Below are 15,693 nucleotides of genomic sequence, written 5' to 3'. Positions count from 1 at the left end.
GCTCTCTGTTCTTCACTGTGCTTCCTACAGAGTGGACAGAAGAAAACTAGATTTATAAAAGAAAACCAAGGAGAACTGTGTTTCCCAGGGTTTACCTCTACTCCCCAGGACAAGCATTACTACCTTTTCTTCACTGAGGGAAGAAAAGAAAAACCACTTAAATATTAAAAGGATCTGACCTATCTGATCACATTTATCTTTAGGCAAACTAAAGTAGTTCTGAAATCTTTTTTCTTTTTTAATGTAGAGAATTTTCATAAGAGTATATCTGAGTCAACCTGATAACACATGCCAGGGAGCGAAATCTCAAATGCTCCCCTGAAATCGTTCTAATAAAAGGACCAAGCATTCTGACAAGCATTCCTGTGATTCTAAAACCTTCCATTCCAAACTCTTAGAGGCTCAAAAAGGAAGCTTCTTTACCACACAGATCTGGTGCCTAGAACTTACTCTGCAAGCAACACAGGCCTTCTCATGGTCAGGAGCCATCCTGAGAGCCTGTACAAAAAACTGAACCGCCTTCTCAATACAATCTTCATAATAAAGGCAAAGACCTCGTACATACAGAGCATCCGCATTGGTGGAGTCCATTCGTAAAATGTCACTGCAATAGCAAGAAAGAAGGCACATTTAGCTGTGGTTTGGATTTCCCCACCATTACTATTTTATTTGTGGGTTTTTTCCTTGACCACGTGTCTAACATGGACGTATCCAAAGTAGACAGATTCCCAAGAATTTTTCCCAAACAAACCACATACATGCCTCACAATCTTTACTAAAATAGGGGTTAGCAAACTACAGCCCACAGGACCAAATCCTGTCTGTCACCAGTTTTTGTATATAAAATTTGATTGACACCAAGCCACATCATTCATTAATCTACTCTCTATGGCCGCTTTTGCACTACACAGGCAGAATTGAACAATTGCAACAGAGACCACATAGCTTGCAAAGCTTGAAATATTTATTATATTTAGAGTATTTGCAAACCCCTGGAATAGACAGAAAAGGACATTTAAAAAATAAAAACCATGCCCTGCCCGGTGTGGCTCAGTTGGTTGAGGGTTGTTCCATGCACCAAGAGGTCATCGGTTCAATTCCCGGTCAGGGAAATGCCCAGGTTGTGGGCTCAATCCCCAGTAGGGGGCGTGCAGGAGGCAGCCAGTCAATGTTTCTTTCTCTCCCTCTCCCGTCCTATCTCTAAAATCAATTCAAACATTAAAGAAATACAAATAAAAACTAAACAAATTCCCACATCTGTTCTTTCATATATAGCTTAAGTACTTACTATACTCCTATATTCCTTATGGGTTTTCAAATTTAGTCTAATATTTGGTTTTAAGTCCCAGGAAGGTCTGGTCAGCCCTAGCTGGCCTACCTACAAGACACACGGTAGCTACTGCTGTAGAATCTGACTTTTCAATGCAGAACTGGCCTGAATTCATACCTAGCCACAGACTGTGCTTCTGGATAACGACCCAGCATTGCTAAACATTCTGCTTTGAGGATTTTGAAGCGATGGCAAGCAGGGGCAAATTCTAGTGCACGATCCATGCAGAAAACCACCTACAGGGAGGAAGAAAGCAAATAAAGTTCTTCATCCTGGACTCCAGAAACGTCTTCATGTTAGTTTTGTCACAGGTAATAGATTCAAAGGAGAGTAATATCAGTTTAAGAACATACCTAATTCATTTGATTAAAGCACTGAAATAAGGAAAGCAGTTGATCCAGATGATAACGGTGACAGCAAATATGTAACAGTACTTTGTATATTAACTCACTTGATGCTCACACAATTTTATAAAGTAGGTAATATTATTACCCTTATTTTACTGATGAAAATACTAAAGCACAGGGATTAAATAACTTGTTCAAGGTGACCAACAGAAACAGGATTTGATCTTAAACACTAAGACTCCAGAGCCTATAACCTTAATCACCATGCTAAGCTACCTTCACAGTGAAGCATATCCACAATGACTATGATCAAAAACTCAAATTCTTCTAATGTAGAAACTGTTACTTGATACTTTGCATAGTTCATCATGTTTAGCCTTGTAAGACAAGAAGAACTAAAAAAAACCTGGTACGGAATCATTGCTATGTTATTAAAATTGCTCACAGTTCTCTCCTCCCTGTGTCAGGAACCTCAAATCTCAGAGTTCCATGGTGACCACTCTTCCACTTTTATTTTAGTAGAGAAATATGCCAATAAAACAATTCATTTACAATGGTCAGAAACCAAAAGACAAGTATCTCCCCCGCCCCCACGCCCAAACACATACACTCGCATACAGCTGGGATTAGTTCCCTCTTTCAGTTTCATAAAGGCTCTCTGTATATTTCTATTTTTTCTTTTTAGAAGTTTGTTCTCCAAGCTTTCATTTTTTGGTTTAGCTGCTATTCCTGGGAGATCCTTGCTCAATCACATTCTCCTCCAAGAATAACTGACCCAAAGGCAAAGTCTGGAGTTAAGGGTTACCCATTCCCTCTAATAATCTGGCCATAGGGATCAGAAAGAGATGAAGTTTGAAAACTCAAAGCAGCAATAACTCAAATTCCACAAACAGGAGACTAGTTAGATAATGCAGACCTTCATATAATGGAATACGATGTGGCTCTAAAATAGAACGAAGTTCTCCATGTATTAATATGGAAAGACTTCCAAGATCTAGTAAATGGTATAGAACCATGTAGAGCATATTACCTTTTATACCAAAAAAAGAAAGAAAATTAAGAGTCTATATTTGTATTTGCTTACATATGTAAAACAAAATTATGGAAGTAAATAGAACAGTGGTTCCCAACCTTCTGGCCCTTTAAATACAGTTCCTCATGTTGTGACCCAACCTAAAATTATTTTCGTTGCTATTTCATAACTGTAATGTTACTACTGTTATGAATCACAATGTAAATATCTGATATGCAGGATGGTCTTAGGCGACCCCTGTGAAAGGGTCGTTCGACTGCCAAAGGGGTCACGACCCACAGGTTGAGAACCGCTGAAATAGAACAAACAAGAATAGTGGCTACTATGGTGTGAGATCGAGGCAGGTGGAGGATAAGTTGGGGAAACACTTAACACTGAATATATTTATACTGTCTAGCTTTTAAACCACAAGAACCACCCGCTTGAAAATTAAATGTAAAAGTATGGGGAAGTAGATAAACACCATGAGCTGCTGCACTGGGAAGACTTTCTGCAGTATTAAAAGAGTAGTGGTAGAGATGCCTCTCCTTCAATGGCACAGGTTACTTCCTGGAAGTTCTAAGGACAATATGAAAATTCAGGTATTATGCAGGCAGAGTCATGGTATTAATTTTTCCTCTTTAAATGGAAAAAGAATGGGGGTGGGGGTAGGGGTGGGGAGCAGTCAGTCAACATTTCAGGAGCCACACCCTGTTGCTTTCACAAGGTTCTGTATGGAGATGGTTCTGTCATCATGGGGAGTGTCAGAGGCTCCGTGCTTCACTTCCCACCCCCATCTCCCTATGACTAGGGACAGCTGCAAGCAAAGAAGATCTTTGTTTCTTCTAACTTCATCTGTTCCCCCAGCCAAGATCATAATTCTTCATTTGTGACATCACCATGAGCTACAGTGGCGGGGGCTGGGATGTCACAAACAGAGGATTCTATCATAAAGTGGGGATTCTGGTTCCAGAGCGGGCAAGGGAGAAATGAAACCCAAAGGCCGCCTTTTGAGAGAAAGTTTTTGTCCACGTAAACCTCAGAAAACATGACAAGATGCAGAAGTGCTTTCCAAACATACACACACAAAACCAAATTTAAAAAAGAATGCACGTATAAATCACACTACAAAGTTACTGTGGTTATTAAAACCAATGGATAGAAGAGGGATGCTAAATAAGTTAATGCTGGGACTCTCCATAAGCTAATCAGGTATATACGTATTACCAAATAAAAGACCTTAACAGTGTATGACTTGAGAACAATTCTTCAAGTGAAACCTATATGTTCATGTTGATCAATGTCACCCCAATAAATTTAATTAAAGTAATAATAATAAAAAACAACCAAAAGAATAATTCTTAACTGTACACTTTTGTCAAACATTTATTGAGTATCTGTTGCAGAAAGCTCCAAGCGAATTCCGACATATAAAGCAACAACTCCGTTCCTTGGATGGTACTCATAAACTTCCTTTAAGTGATCTGAAAATCAATCCTGATCAATGTTTTTTAACCTTTTTGGGAGCCCTTAATCTCCTCTTTTGAAAGTCTAGTGAAAGCTACTTCTGAGTACCATCTAAAGAAGGGGGTTAGGAATTATTATACAGATGAGGCGTAACTACTGCAGCACCTAGAAAGATACCTAGAGCTTTTGTACTTTTCCCATGTTTCAGATTTGTCAACCCCTTTGGATTTAAATTTCCATGAACTATCACACAGCTCCATAAAGGGCAGTAGTGTGCTTTTGTAGAAAGGCCTAACATCAAAAAGGTAGTGATGTCAGGTTACATACACTATTCAAAATGTAAAAGGGCCTCTCTCTAGTTTTGATTTCTAGCTCCATCAAGCTCCCATAAAGCAGGTGTTAAAACTAGCTCTTGCCCTAACCGGTTTGGCTCAGTGGATAGAGCGTCGAACTGCGGACTGGGGGGTCCTGGGTTCGATTCCGGTCAAGGGCATGTACCTTGATTGCGGGCACATCCCCAGTAGCGGGTATGCAAGAGGCAAATGATTGATGTTTCTCTCTCACTGATGTTTCTAACTCTCTATCCCTCTCCCTTCCTCTCATTGATGTTTCTAACTCTCTATCCCTCTCCCTTCCTCTCTGTAAAAAATCAATAAAATATATTAAAAAAAACACACACAAAAAAAAAACAACTAGCTCTCATTATTAAAATAAAAATAGACGCCAGCAGGTGTGGCTCAGTGGTTGAGCATCAACCTATGAACCAGGAGGTCACAGTTCGATTCCCAGTCACGGCACAGATCCAGGTTGTGGGCTCGATCCCTGGTGTGGGATGTGCAGAAGGCGGCCAATCAATTAAATGATTCTCTCTCATCACTGATGTTTCTCTCTCTTTGTCCCTCTCCCTTCCTCTCTGAAATCAATAAAAATGTATTAAAAAAATAGATTATTTGCCCTGACTGGTTTGGCTCAGTGGATTGAGTGTTGGCCTGTGGACTGAAGGGTCCCAGGTTCGATTCCGGTCAAGGGCATGTACCTTGGTTGCGGGCACATCCCCAGTAGGGGGTGTGCAGGAGGCAGCTGATCGATGTTTCTCTCTCATCGATGTTTCTAACTCTCTATCCCTCTCCCTTCCTCTCTGTAAAAAATCAATAAAATATATTTTTTAAAAAATAGATTATCCAAACACAGTATTTACTAGTAATTCCAACTGGCTTTTCCTTTTTTTCCTAAAAGAACATTTTTAGACCACTATCTTATATAAAAAACAGGAACTCGTGTAACAAATTCATTTTGCTTTTTATCATCATAAAGCCAAATATAATTAACAAAAAAGTACTTTAGTAAAAAATAATTTTAAATGCCAGTGATGATGTGGAGCAATAGGAACTCTCATTCATTGCTGGTGAAAATGCAAAATGGTATAGCCACTTTGGAAGACATTTTGGCAGTTTATTGTAAAACTAAATATATTTTTATATAATCCAGCAATTACACTTCTTAAATTTACCCAAAGGAGTTGAAAAATGTCCATACAAAAATCTGCACATGGATGTTTATAGAAGCTTTATTCATAATTGCCAAAAACCTGGTTGTAACAATGTACCTCCAGTGGGGATGCTGACAAGGGGGGAGGCAGTGAGCATAAGAGAAATCTCTGTACCTTCTTCCTGATTATTCTGTGAATCTACAACTGTTCTAAAAGAAAGGATGTCTTAAAAAAAGAAAGAAAATAAAATTTTAAATTAAATTTACTATTCTAGATCTTCTGTACTATGCTACTACTCCTCTTAATTCTCTCTCTCTCTCTCTCTCTCTCACACACACACACACACACACAACTTTGTGAGGAAAGAATAAGATTTCCTTATAGTTGTACTTTACCTTCCGAAAATCCCGCTTCTCAAAATCCGTTTCTGCTATTTTCTCATATTCTATGACTGCGTTAGCATTCTTGAACTACACCAGAAAATCAGATAAGGGAGAGTTTTAATGAAGTTGTAGATTCAACCACCACAAAAATCAATAAGACTGATGAATGTGTTATTTCAAGAAAATCAGAACCACAGACTTTTCACAAATCAAGTTGGTGAAGATACAGCCAAACACCTTAACAGAAAGGTCAACGCCCTAATCTTACCCTCAATTTGATCTTAGAAACTCAAGAATACAAGAATCATGCCATGATATACTAGTAAACAAAATAAAGGCAAGGCATTGTCAGGGACTGAGCAAAAAAAACCTTGCAGATTCTCACTAAAATACATCCATGGGTAAACTGAGCATATATGGAGACGGCAATAAAACATGTTTCAGCCACCAATTTAATCAGGATTTGAATTTACTAAATTCTTTTTCTAAAATACGTTTTCTTAATTAATTTTAGGGGGGTGGGGGGGAGAGAAACATCGATTGGCTGCCTCCTGCACGCCCTCTACTGTGGATTGAGCCTGAAAAACAGGTCTGTGCCCTGACCAGGAATCGAGCCAGTGACCTCTTGGTTTATGGGTCGACTCTCAACCACTAAGCCACACTGGTTAGGCTAAATTTACTAAATTCTTTAGCCTCGCTCAAATCAGTTCTTTGATGCATCTGTCTATTCCCTTAGCAATCTTGGAAACCCTCTAATTTGCACAGATTTCTAAAGCTGTAAATCATATTCAAAACTCCTTTGAGCCAGGCCAGTATGGCTCAAGAAGTCCCTGGTTCGATCCCAGTGAGGGCACATGCCCAGATTGCAGGCTCGATCCCAGTAGGGGGCATGCTGGAGGCAGTAATCAATGATTCTCTCTCATCACTGATGTTTCTATCTCTCCCTCTCCCATTCCTCTCTAAATTCAATAAAATTAAAAAAAAAAAAAACCCACAAAAAAAACACAAAACACTCCCTTGACAGATTAAGAAGCTGAGGCTCAAAGAAACTATGAGACTTGCCTACAGTCACCCAGGTGTGGCTGATAACAGAAGTGAGACTAGATGTCAGTTCTGACTCTCAAGTCAATATTCCTTGCCTTTTTGATACAGATAGGATCAGACCCGTACCTCCTGTTGTGCCTGAGCATTTTTGTGATCCAATTCTAGGGCTCTCTGGAAACTGCGACAGGCTGCCATGGCATTCCCTAAAGATAGGTGGCATTTGCCTTCTCGTAGATGTCCCTAGAAGAAACACAAAGGACAACAAGGAGCATGAGTGGCCAAGCAGACAGAAATCAACAGCAGCAACAAACACTCACACAAAACCAACATGGGCCCTAACCGATTTGGCTCAGTGGATAGAGCGTTGGCCATCGGACTGAAGGGTCCCAGGTTCAATTCCGGTCAAGGGCATGTACCTCGGTTGCGGGCACATCCCCAGTAGGGGGTGTACAGGAGGCAGCTGATCGATGTTTCTCTCTCATTGATGTTTCTAACTCTGTCCCTCTCCTTTCCTCTCTGTAAAAACATCAATAATATACGTGTTGGTGAGTGTGAGTGTGAGTGTGTGAGTGTGTGTGTGTGTGTGTGTGTGTATATATAAACCCAACATGGGATGAAAATGGCTGGAGAAGTGGTTCTCAACCAGGGCTGATTCTGCATTCCATGGGACAGTCAGCAATGTCAGAGACATTTTTGATTGTTATAGCTGGGCAGGGAAGGGGTGCTACTGATACCTTAAAGGCCAGGGATGCTGCTAAACATCCTACAATGCACAGGATACAACCTCACAACAAAGAATTATCTGGCCCAAAATATCAAGAGTGTTAACACCGAAAACCCCTCGGCTAGAAGTCAACTGCAGCAACTCAGTCCTCCCCAAAGAGCCCATTACATACCCGGACGAAACTGTCATCCAACCTCACTGACTGCTGTGCATCTCCAAGAGCTTCCCGGAACCTTCCAAGCATCATCAAGGTGGCTGCTCGATTCCCATAATAGCTAGCATTTTTAGGACACATATCTACAGGAAAGGAAGGAGGTAAAACAAGGTTTAGAATGGGTCATTGCTCCAAAAACTCAAGGGCCATCTCCCTCAGAACTATAATAGGAATGATGACACTCTTTAAAAAGCCACCATCAAATTTTTGACTACCTGTGCAAATGGATAGCAGCAATGGTGCAATTTAAAAATAAAACACGGCATTAAACTTAGCTTTAAAGTGCATTAATTATCTTTTGGAATAGGGGTCAGCATATTTATCTTCTTACTGGACTGTGTTTTATATAACTAGATATGAAAACGAATTTGCATCTGTTTAGCTGGGGATGGGAAACCTGTAAAGCAAGTTAGGTAAGAAAAATGCTAGCATGGGATTAAAATATGTTGACAAATTGAGGATGGAGGTAACTAAGACCTGACAATGTTCAGAAAGGCAATGACTGAAATGCATTTAGGTGGGCATCTTTTTGCCATAACATTTAGAATTTCTGGAGTTGCTTTTAATTTTCCAGAAGAACTACCATCCACTTAAGTTAGAAAAAGTAATTTCCGCCTGGCCAGTGTGGGTCAGTGGTTGAGCATCACCCCAAGAACTAAGAGGTCCCCGGTTCAATTCCTGGTCAGGATACATGCCCAGGTTGCGGACTTGATCCAGTAGAGGGCGTGCAGGAGGCAGCCAATTGATGTTTCTCTCTCATTGATGTTTCTATCTCTTTATCCCTCTCCCTCCCTTCTCTCTAAAAATCAATAAAAACATTAAAAAAAAAAAAGTAATTCCCTCGTGAGGCCATTAAGCTTGAATATATGCTACTTCTTAGAGAGGAACTATTTATAACAGTATTTAGCAAATTATTTTCCAGCATAAGCACTAGGTTCATCTCACCTATGGCTTTTGTATAATAGTTATAAGCTTCATTGTAATCTTTCTTGGCATAGTATGCATTTCCTTGTTCCTTGAAAGACTCTGCTTCCCTGAAAAGGAGAGAAAGAGAATCATGTTACTCTCTACACCAGTGATGGTGAACCTTTTGAGCTCGGCGTGTCAGCATTTTGAAAAACCCTAACTTAACTCTGGTGCCGTGTCACATATAGAAATTTTTTGATATTTGCAACCATAGTAAAACAAAGACTTATATTTTTGATATTTATTTTATATATTTAAATGCCATTTAACAAAGAAAAATCATCCAAAAAAATGAGTTCGCGTGTCAGAGTTGTCATAGGTTCGCCATCGCTGCTCTATACCTAGGCAATCACCTCTTTATTCGCATAGGAGCAATCTTTGGTCTAGAGCCCCTGCCTGGCAAATTGAGCTGAAAGTTAGTGTGACACTTGAAGGAATTTACAGATTTGTTCAATTGGCTGAGGTTCAAAAGAAGGTGCTAATGAAGGAATCAATGGTCTTCAGATGTTATTTTTTGTCACTTAGATACATTTAAACTAAGAAAACCTCTCTCATGCCACCTGCCTTGCCTCACTACTTCCACCCGAAGTCACTGTCCTTTTGACAGGCAAATTTAGACACAGAAACTGAATCTTTATATATTTACTTCCTTTCCATTGTGTCCCAACTGCTGCCACTTTAGTGAACTTACAAAAAAATAAGCTAAAGCCCTAACTGGTTTGGCTCAGTGGATACAGCGTTGGCCTGCGGACTCAAGATTCCGGTCAAGAGCATGTACCTTGGTTGCGGGCACATACCCAGTAGGGAGTGTGCAGGAGGCAGCTGATCGATGTTTCTCTCTCATCGATGTTTCTAACTCTCTATCTCTCTCCCTTCCTCTCTGTAAAAAATCAATAAAATATATTTTTTTAAAAAGTGAGCTACAGATAATTTCATTCAGGGCAACTGATTTCTCAATGTAAAGTGGGTCATATCCTTAGAATTTTAACGATTTACTATCGTGAAAAGTGGCTCATGCATTTATCACTGGAAGGACAAGCAGAGCAAAAGCAGAAGGCAAAGGAGTTAAAAGCACAGCATATTGGTGTTTAAGAAAGAAAGCAGAGTGACAGCAAAGACCAAGAACTTGGATGACAGGGACATATGAGGTATAGGCTGCAATGCCATGCTCTAAAAACCCATCTTCCAGTGTTCCCTCTGCCCATCACGTACTTTCTGCCCCCTCTATTATTATATCCCTGTAGTACCTTGTATAACCACCAAGTGGGTAATAGCAGAATTTCTGCCCTAACCCAAGATACATTTTTTAAAAATATATTTTATTCATTTTTTTTTACAGAGAGGAAAAGAGAGAGATACAGAGCTAGAAAGATCGATGAGAGAGAAACATTGATCAGCTGCCTCCTGCACATCTCCTACTGGGGATGTGCCCGCAACCCAGGTACATGCCCTTGACCGGAATCAAACCTGGGACCCCTCAGTCCGCAGGCTGACGCTCTATCCACTGAGCCAGACCGGTTTCGGCTCAAGATACATTTTTTTTTGAAGCTGTGCCATTAGACAAACTTTCTAACTTTATTCTCGGGCCATACAAACGTATCAACTTAAAAATTAGCCTGCCCACAGGCGGCCCAGTGGTTGAGCATCAGACCTATGAACCAGGTCATGGTTCGATTCCCAGTCAGGGTACATGCCCTGGTTGTGGACTTGATCCCCAGTAGAGGGTGTGCAGAAGGCAGTCGATCAATGATTCTCACTCATCATTGATGTTTCTATCTCTCTTTCCCTTCCTCTCTGAAATCAATAAAGATATATTTTTAAAAAATTAGCCTGTTATAGCCCTAGCTGGGTTACTCAGTGGTTAGAGCACTGGCCTGCGGACTAGCCTTCGGTCAAGGGCACATGCCTGGATTGCTGGCTCGATCCCCCAACTGGGGGCTTGCAGGAAACAGCCAACCAATGATTCTCTCTCATCACTGATGTTTCTCTCTCTCTCTCCTTCCCTTTGAAATCAATAAAAACATATTAAAAGTCCGAAAAAAAAAATTAGCCTGCTATGTTTGGTCAAACATTTAATTAACTCACCCCTAATGCCTTGGCAGGGCCAGACCAAATGATTTCAAGGTCCTTATATGGCCTATGGGCCAGATGTCCCCCACCCATCTTAAAGGCACAAACTAGTAACCTCTATCAAAGATACCCAAAATCATTCCACTGACCAACTTGAATGACAAAGATACATTCTTTGTCAAAATGATTACCACAATATTACTAAAAAATCTGAGCATTTTTGTTATAAGGAAGAGTCTTTGTTTCTTTTCTTATCCTCCAGATATGTAAAAACAAACTGAGTTTAAGGGTTGCCTGAAGTGAGGAAAGAAGTACATAGTTCTTAACCTTGTAATGGCCTGGGAGTTTACAGCTTGACTGGATGAATACTGGCATTGGGGAGATTTGTGATTTATTTATGTATGTATTTTAAACTACAAACTGGCAAAGCTGCCCTCCTTTTACTGAGGTGATCTCCCTTTCCATTCTTCTCCATGACTGTCCTGGCAAGTTCTACAAATATGAAAAAGTGCTAGAAGAAAGCATAATGGGAATGACCTAAAATGCTAAAAAGAATTTAATTGTGATGGACATAAATCTGTTTTGAGTAATTTTTTAAAATATATTTTATTGATTTTCTACAGAGAGGAGGGGAGAGGAATAGAGTTAGAAACATCGATGAGTGAGAAACATCGATCAGCTGCCTCCTGCACACCCCCCACTGGGGATGTGCCCGCAACCAAGGCACATGCCCCTGACCGGAATCGAACCTGGGACCTTTCAGTCTGCAGTGTGACGCTCTATCCATTGAGCCAAACCATTTAGGGCTTGAGTAATTTTTTTATATCAACTGTCACAATGTATAAAGAAGCCATGTGCTGTTGAAAGTCCTCAAGAAGGATCCCCCAACTGCAAGACTGTGGGACCGACGGCAATCTTTCTACATGGTGTGCACCATCCTATAACTCTCAGTGAACCAAGGCACTACATAAAAACTAGGAGGAGCCTATCCCGTCAGAGCAGACATGCCAAGAGAGTCGAAGAAAGGGCTTCCCCAACACTGGATTTCAGAAGTTGAGTCAAATTCCTGTGAAGAAATGAGTAGTAAATTCAAAGGAAACATCAGGTCCAAAATCATGCCCAAAAAGACCTAGCCGTTTCTTCAGCTGGCTAGTGGCTGAGGATACACAAATTCTTGAGGAAAACCGAAGGCATCTAAGCACTTGGATAGACGTGTCAACAGTATAAAGCTTGCCAGTCAAAGGTGAAACAATCTGTAGAGCTACTGCAAGGTGGCCTTTCAGGAAACACTAATCCCACGGAGGCTAGCAAGTTCAGCGAGGGCTTCTAGTAAAAATGCAAAGGGTGATTTCTGTGGAAGATTAGTAATAATCATTGAGGCCAGGTACTTTCCATACATTATTCCCATTTTTCAAAGGAGGAAATAAGGTTTAGAGGGAGAAAATTGGCCCAAGGTCAGGCTGTCAACCCACACCTGTCAGATTCCAAAGCTCTGCACTCTGTACCCTGCTATGCTTTCTCTCTCATGTTCACCTCTATCTATTGCCTAAGACTTAAAAGTTAATCTGTACTTCCAGGAACAAGACATGGGCAATGAACATGAATTTCTTTAAACTAAGACAAAAAACAGCCCAGCGTATAAAACCCAACTCCAGAACTGCAACCTGCATTTAAATAAGCAAAATGACATTCTAACAATTAGTCATAGAGAGAGCAGGGCTCCTTTAAGATGCGAGACCTAGTGAACTGGACTTCGCCTCCCCCAAGAAATGCATTTCATTTTAGTAAATGGTGAGTAGATTCCATTCTAGAGCAAACAAAGCGAGTAATGTAGAGTCAGCCCACAGCAAAAAGAACAAGAATTGTGTTGTGACAAGTTACCATGTTTTTAACCTCACACGGCACAGCGTCAGGGCAGAATTAGCTATTCCCACACAATTGCCTCATGAAAAGGACTTATTTTCATAGAAACATGGTTGATTAACAGCTGCCTAAACAATGGCACTTGGTGCTGCTTTTAGACTGAATGCTTATTTTTTGCCTCCAGGTCCAATGCCCAAAGTGGAGTACCTCTCCATTTTGGTCCTCCCCACCAAATACATGACAAGCTTTAACCAACGGGCCTGACCCTGCGAGACCAGCCAAGGAAAGAGTGGATCTTTGGAATCCAGCATGGCAGCAGCAAGAACTGAACAAGGCTGCATCAGGAACAATTCCAGGGTCAAATCCATTCAAATCCTGCCCTGGGAGTCTGAGAAGGGGTTGAACTTGTTCAAGTTGCCCTTACAGCAAAGGGACTGAAGGATGAGATGTCAAAGGCGTGGGACTGGAAAAGAAGGAGAAGAGCTGGTTAACACTGGAATTGAGGGCAATCTGGAGGTGGCATCTGTCACTCCACTCACTGCCAACGTCAACTCATTTGATAAGCAAGTGAGATAAACACATACCTATTAAAACACATCAGTACCGAGAAAGGAAGAATTAGGATTAACTGCATTCACCAGGACAATCTAAAAAAAGGAAAGGACTCCAAAAGGGACTACATTAAACTACAAATTATCTTTTATGTCCACAAAATAAAACTCAGACTAAACCCTGAAATATAATACCCCAGCAAAATATAGACTTGGCCATAACTGACCTGATGGACTATTAACAGCTGTGCTCTATTTCTAGTATTTTTTCAGATTTTCAAAGGATTTCCAATGAAGATCTTTGAAATGGCCTTCTCAAGTGGTTATGATGATAATATCATGTGTCTCCCAACACAGGAAGAGCAACGGAGGCACCCAAGGGGAACGCACAGGTTTCCTAACTCCTGGAGTCCTATATTTTTTCCCTCCAGATCTTGCTGGTTTCGAGATTTTTAGATTAAAACTAATTTATCTAGTTCCCTACCCAATCCTTGAGTCAACTCTAAGCAGAATAAGCTTCACTTCTCTGATTTTCCAAGAGATGCTGGAAATGACTTTACCTCCCCTCCACCAAATCAATTCTTTCACGTTAATAGCCGCCAGCAACAAATTCTTATGAAAACAGCTACTGAAAAAAGGTTTTCAAAAACTCTGTCCTCTTTGGACGTATGATGGGATGGTCTCCCGTAACAGGTTCATTGCTGAAGGGCTGGGGTCAGCCTTCCCTCAGACGGCTATAGATAAGGAAAATACATTCCATTCTTGGTTTGCTTTGCTACTCTAAAATGTATTTCTTTTCAGAAATAACCTTATCAATTGGAAAAGTTCAGCCCTGAAAACCTGCTCTTCTACACCACATGTGTGTTAAAAATCTGTATATCCTCTGATCATGCAGGTACATTCTCTCTCTCCCAACTGAGCACTCATTCATCACAGATGCTAACTAATCCAATAAACACTGCCAAGGGAATCATTTCACACAGGTCTTAGCAGGGCTCAGCATCATATGATCAAAACAGACAATTTGGGCTTATGATTACCAGCCAACTTTGCACATTTGCAGCTCAGCTAAATTAAAAACACATTAAAGCACCATAGTTGACATTGCAACGTGCCCCAAATTAGATGTCCTTAACAAATTTCCATTTCTCTCTAAATACTTCCAAGTTGTGCACTTAAGCAAGATCTTTGCCTTGGTCTAACTAGTCTATCTTTTAGCAATTAAAGGGGTATTTAGAAAATGTAATCAGCTTTCACTAATGCAGGATTCATTGGGTGGTAGTTTTTTAAACATTCTCAACATGGCTGGGTTCACTCTGGAATTGCTTCACATACATTTGTAGATTATTAAAATAGCGATGAGATGCTTCACCATTCATACAGTATCATTTTAAGATACTGCAGTGCACGAAAAATAAAGACCAGCATGGTTTCATGATTCTGCAACATTCTTAGCTTGGGAAATGCTGAATAGATTTTTCTATGACAAAAACATACCACACTGCTTTTATTTACTTAAAGTATTTGGCTAGAATAATGTATTTTTAATAAAGTTCAGCTCTTTCAATGATGGCATTAATAATTGTTTAATTCAAAACAGATGCAGCAGCTAGAATAAGATTTTTTTCTTTTCATTTTCTTAGAAAAAAAATCTAGCTTTGCTAAAATTACAACTCAGGACAAAATGATTTATTTTGTTAGCACAGGGGAGTGTTTAGGGACCTTTGATTTTGAAGACTATTTTATTGGCAGGAAGAACCTTAGAAAAAGATATCTTCCCTTTTCTTACCCTCAGGCTATTAAGAATAATACTTTATACTGCCAGTGAGACAATATTTATGCATTCCTACTATATTTACTACTTCCAAAATGTCACCCTTATTCTATGATTGTGCATTCCTACTATATTTACTACTTCCAAAATGTCACCCTTATTCTGATTGTTGCACCCAGTTCTTTTATTCAGTCAGATTTACTAGTTGCCTGCTGATCTAGAAATGTCCTCCACCCTTCAGAATTCATGGGATCGTGGCCAGTGTCAGAGTAGAAATTCCTTCCTCCTTCCCACAGCCTGAAACCTCTTGTCCCCAAAGGCTGGTCACAGGGCCTGTTTCATGTTGTAATCTCTATGACCTTCATAAGAGAGTAAAGTAAAAGGAGCCCAGGAGCCTAACTTTGATTTTGTCTTCATATATATATATATATATGTGTGTGTGTGTGTGTGTGTGTGTGT

General features: G+C 40.2%; 1 protein-coding gene across 1 annotated transcript in view; it reads right to left on the bottom strand.

The window, feature by feature from the left end:
• Nucleotides 1-15,693, bottom strand: part of DNAJC7 (DnaJ (Hsp40) homolog, subfamily C, member 7) — a 33,435-nt gene that overhangs the window by 8,317 nt on the left and 9,425 nt on the right. The window contains exons 2-7 of the mRNA XM_005875754.2: nt 8,956-9,044; nt 7,969-8,093; nt 7,199-7,312; nt 6,041-6,115; nt 1,448-1,566; nt 451-604 (exon numbers count right to left, since the gene is read on the bottom strand). Coding sequence (XP_005875816.1) covers nt 451-604; nt 1,448-1,566; nt 6,041-6,115; nt 7,199-7,312; nt 7,969-8,093; nt 8,956-9,044 — 676 coding nt within the window. The remainder of the gene's footprint in view (nt 1-450; nt 605-1,447; nt 1,567-6,040; nt 6,116-7,198; nt 7,313-7,968; nt 8,094-8,955; nt 9,045-15,693) is intronic.

Source organism: Myotis brandtii, unplaced genomic scaffold (genome assembly GCF_000412655.1).
Source record: "Myotis brandtii unplaced genomic scaffold, ASM41265v1 scaffold469, whole genome shotgun sequence".
NCBI lineage: Eukaryota > Metazoa > Chordata > Mammalia > Chiroptera > Vespertilionidae > Myotis > Myotis brandtii.
The sequence above is the reverse complement of the archived record's forward strand: the minus strand, read 5'-3'. Positions and strand labels throughout refer to the sequence as shown.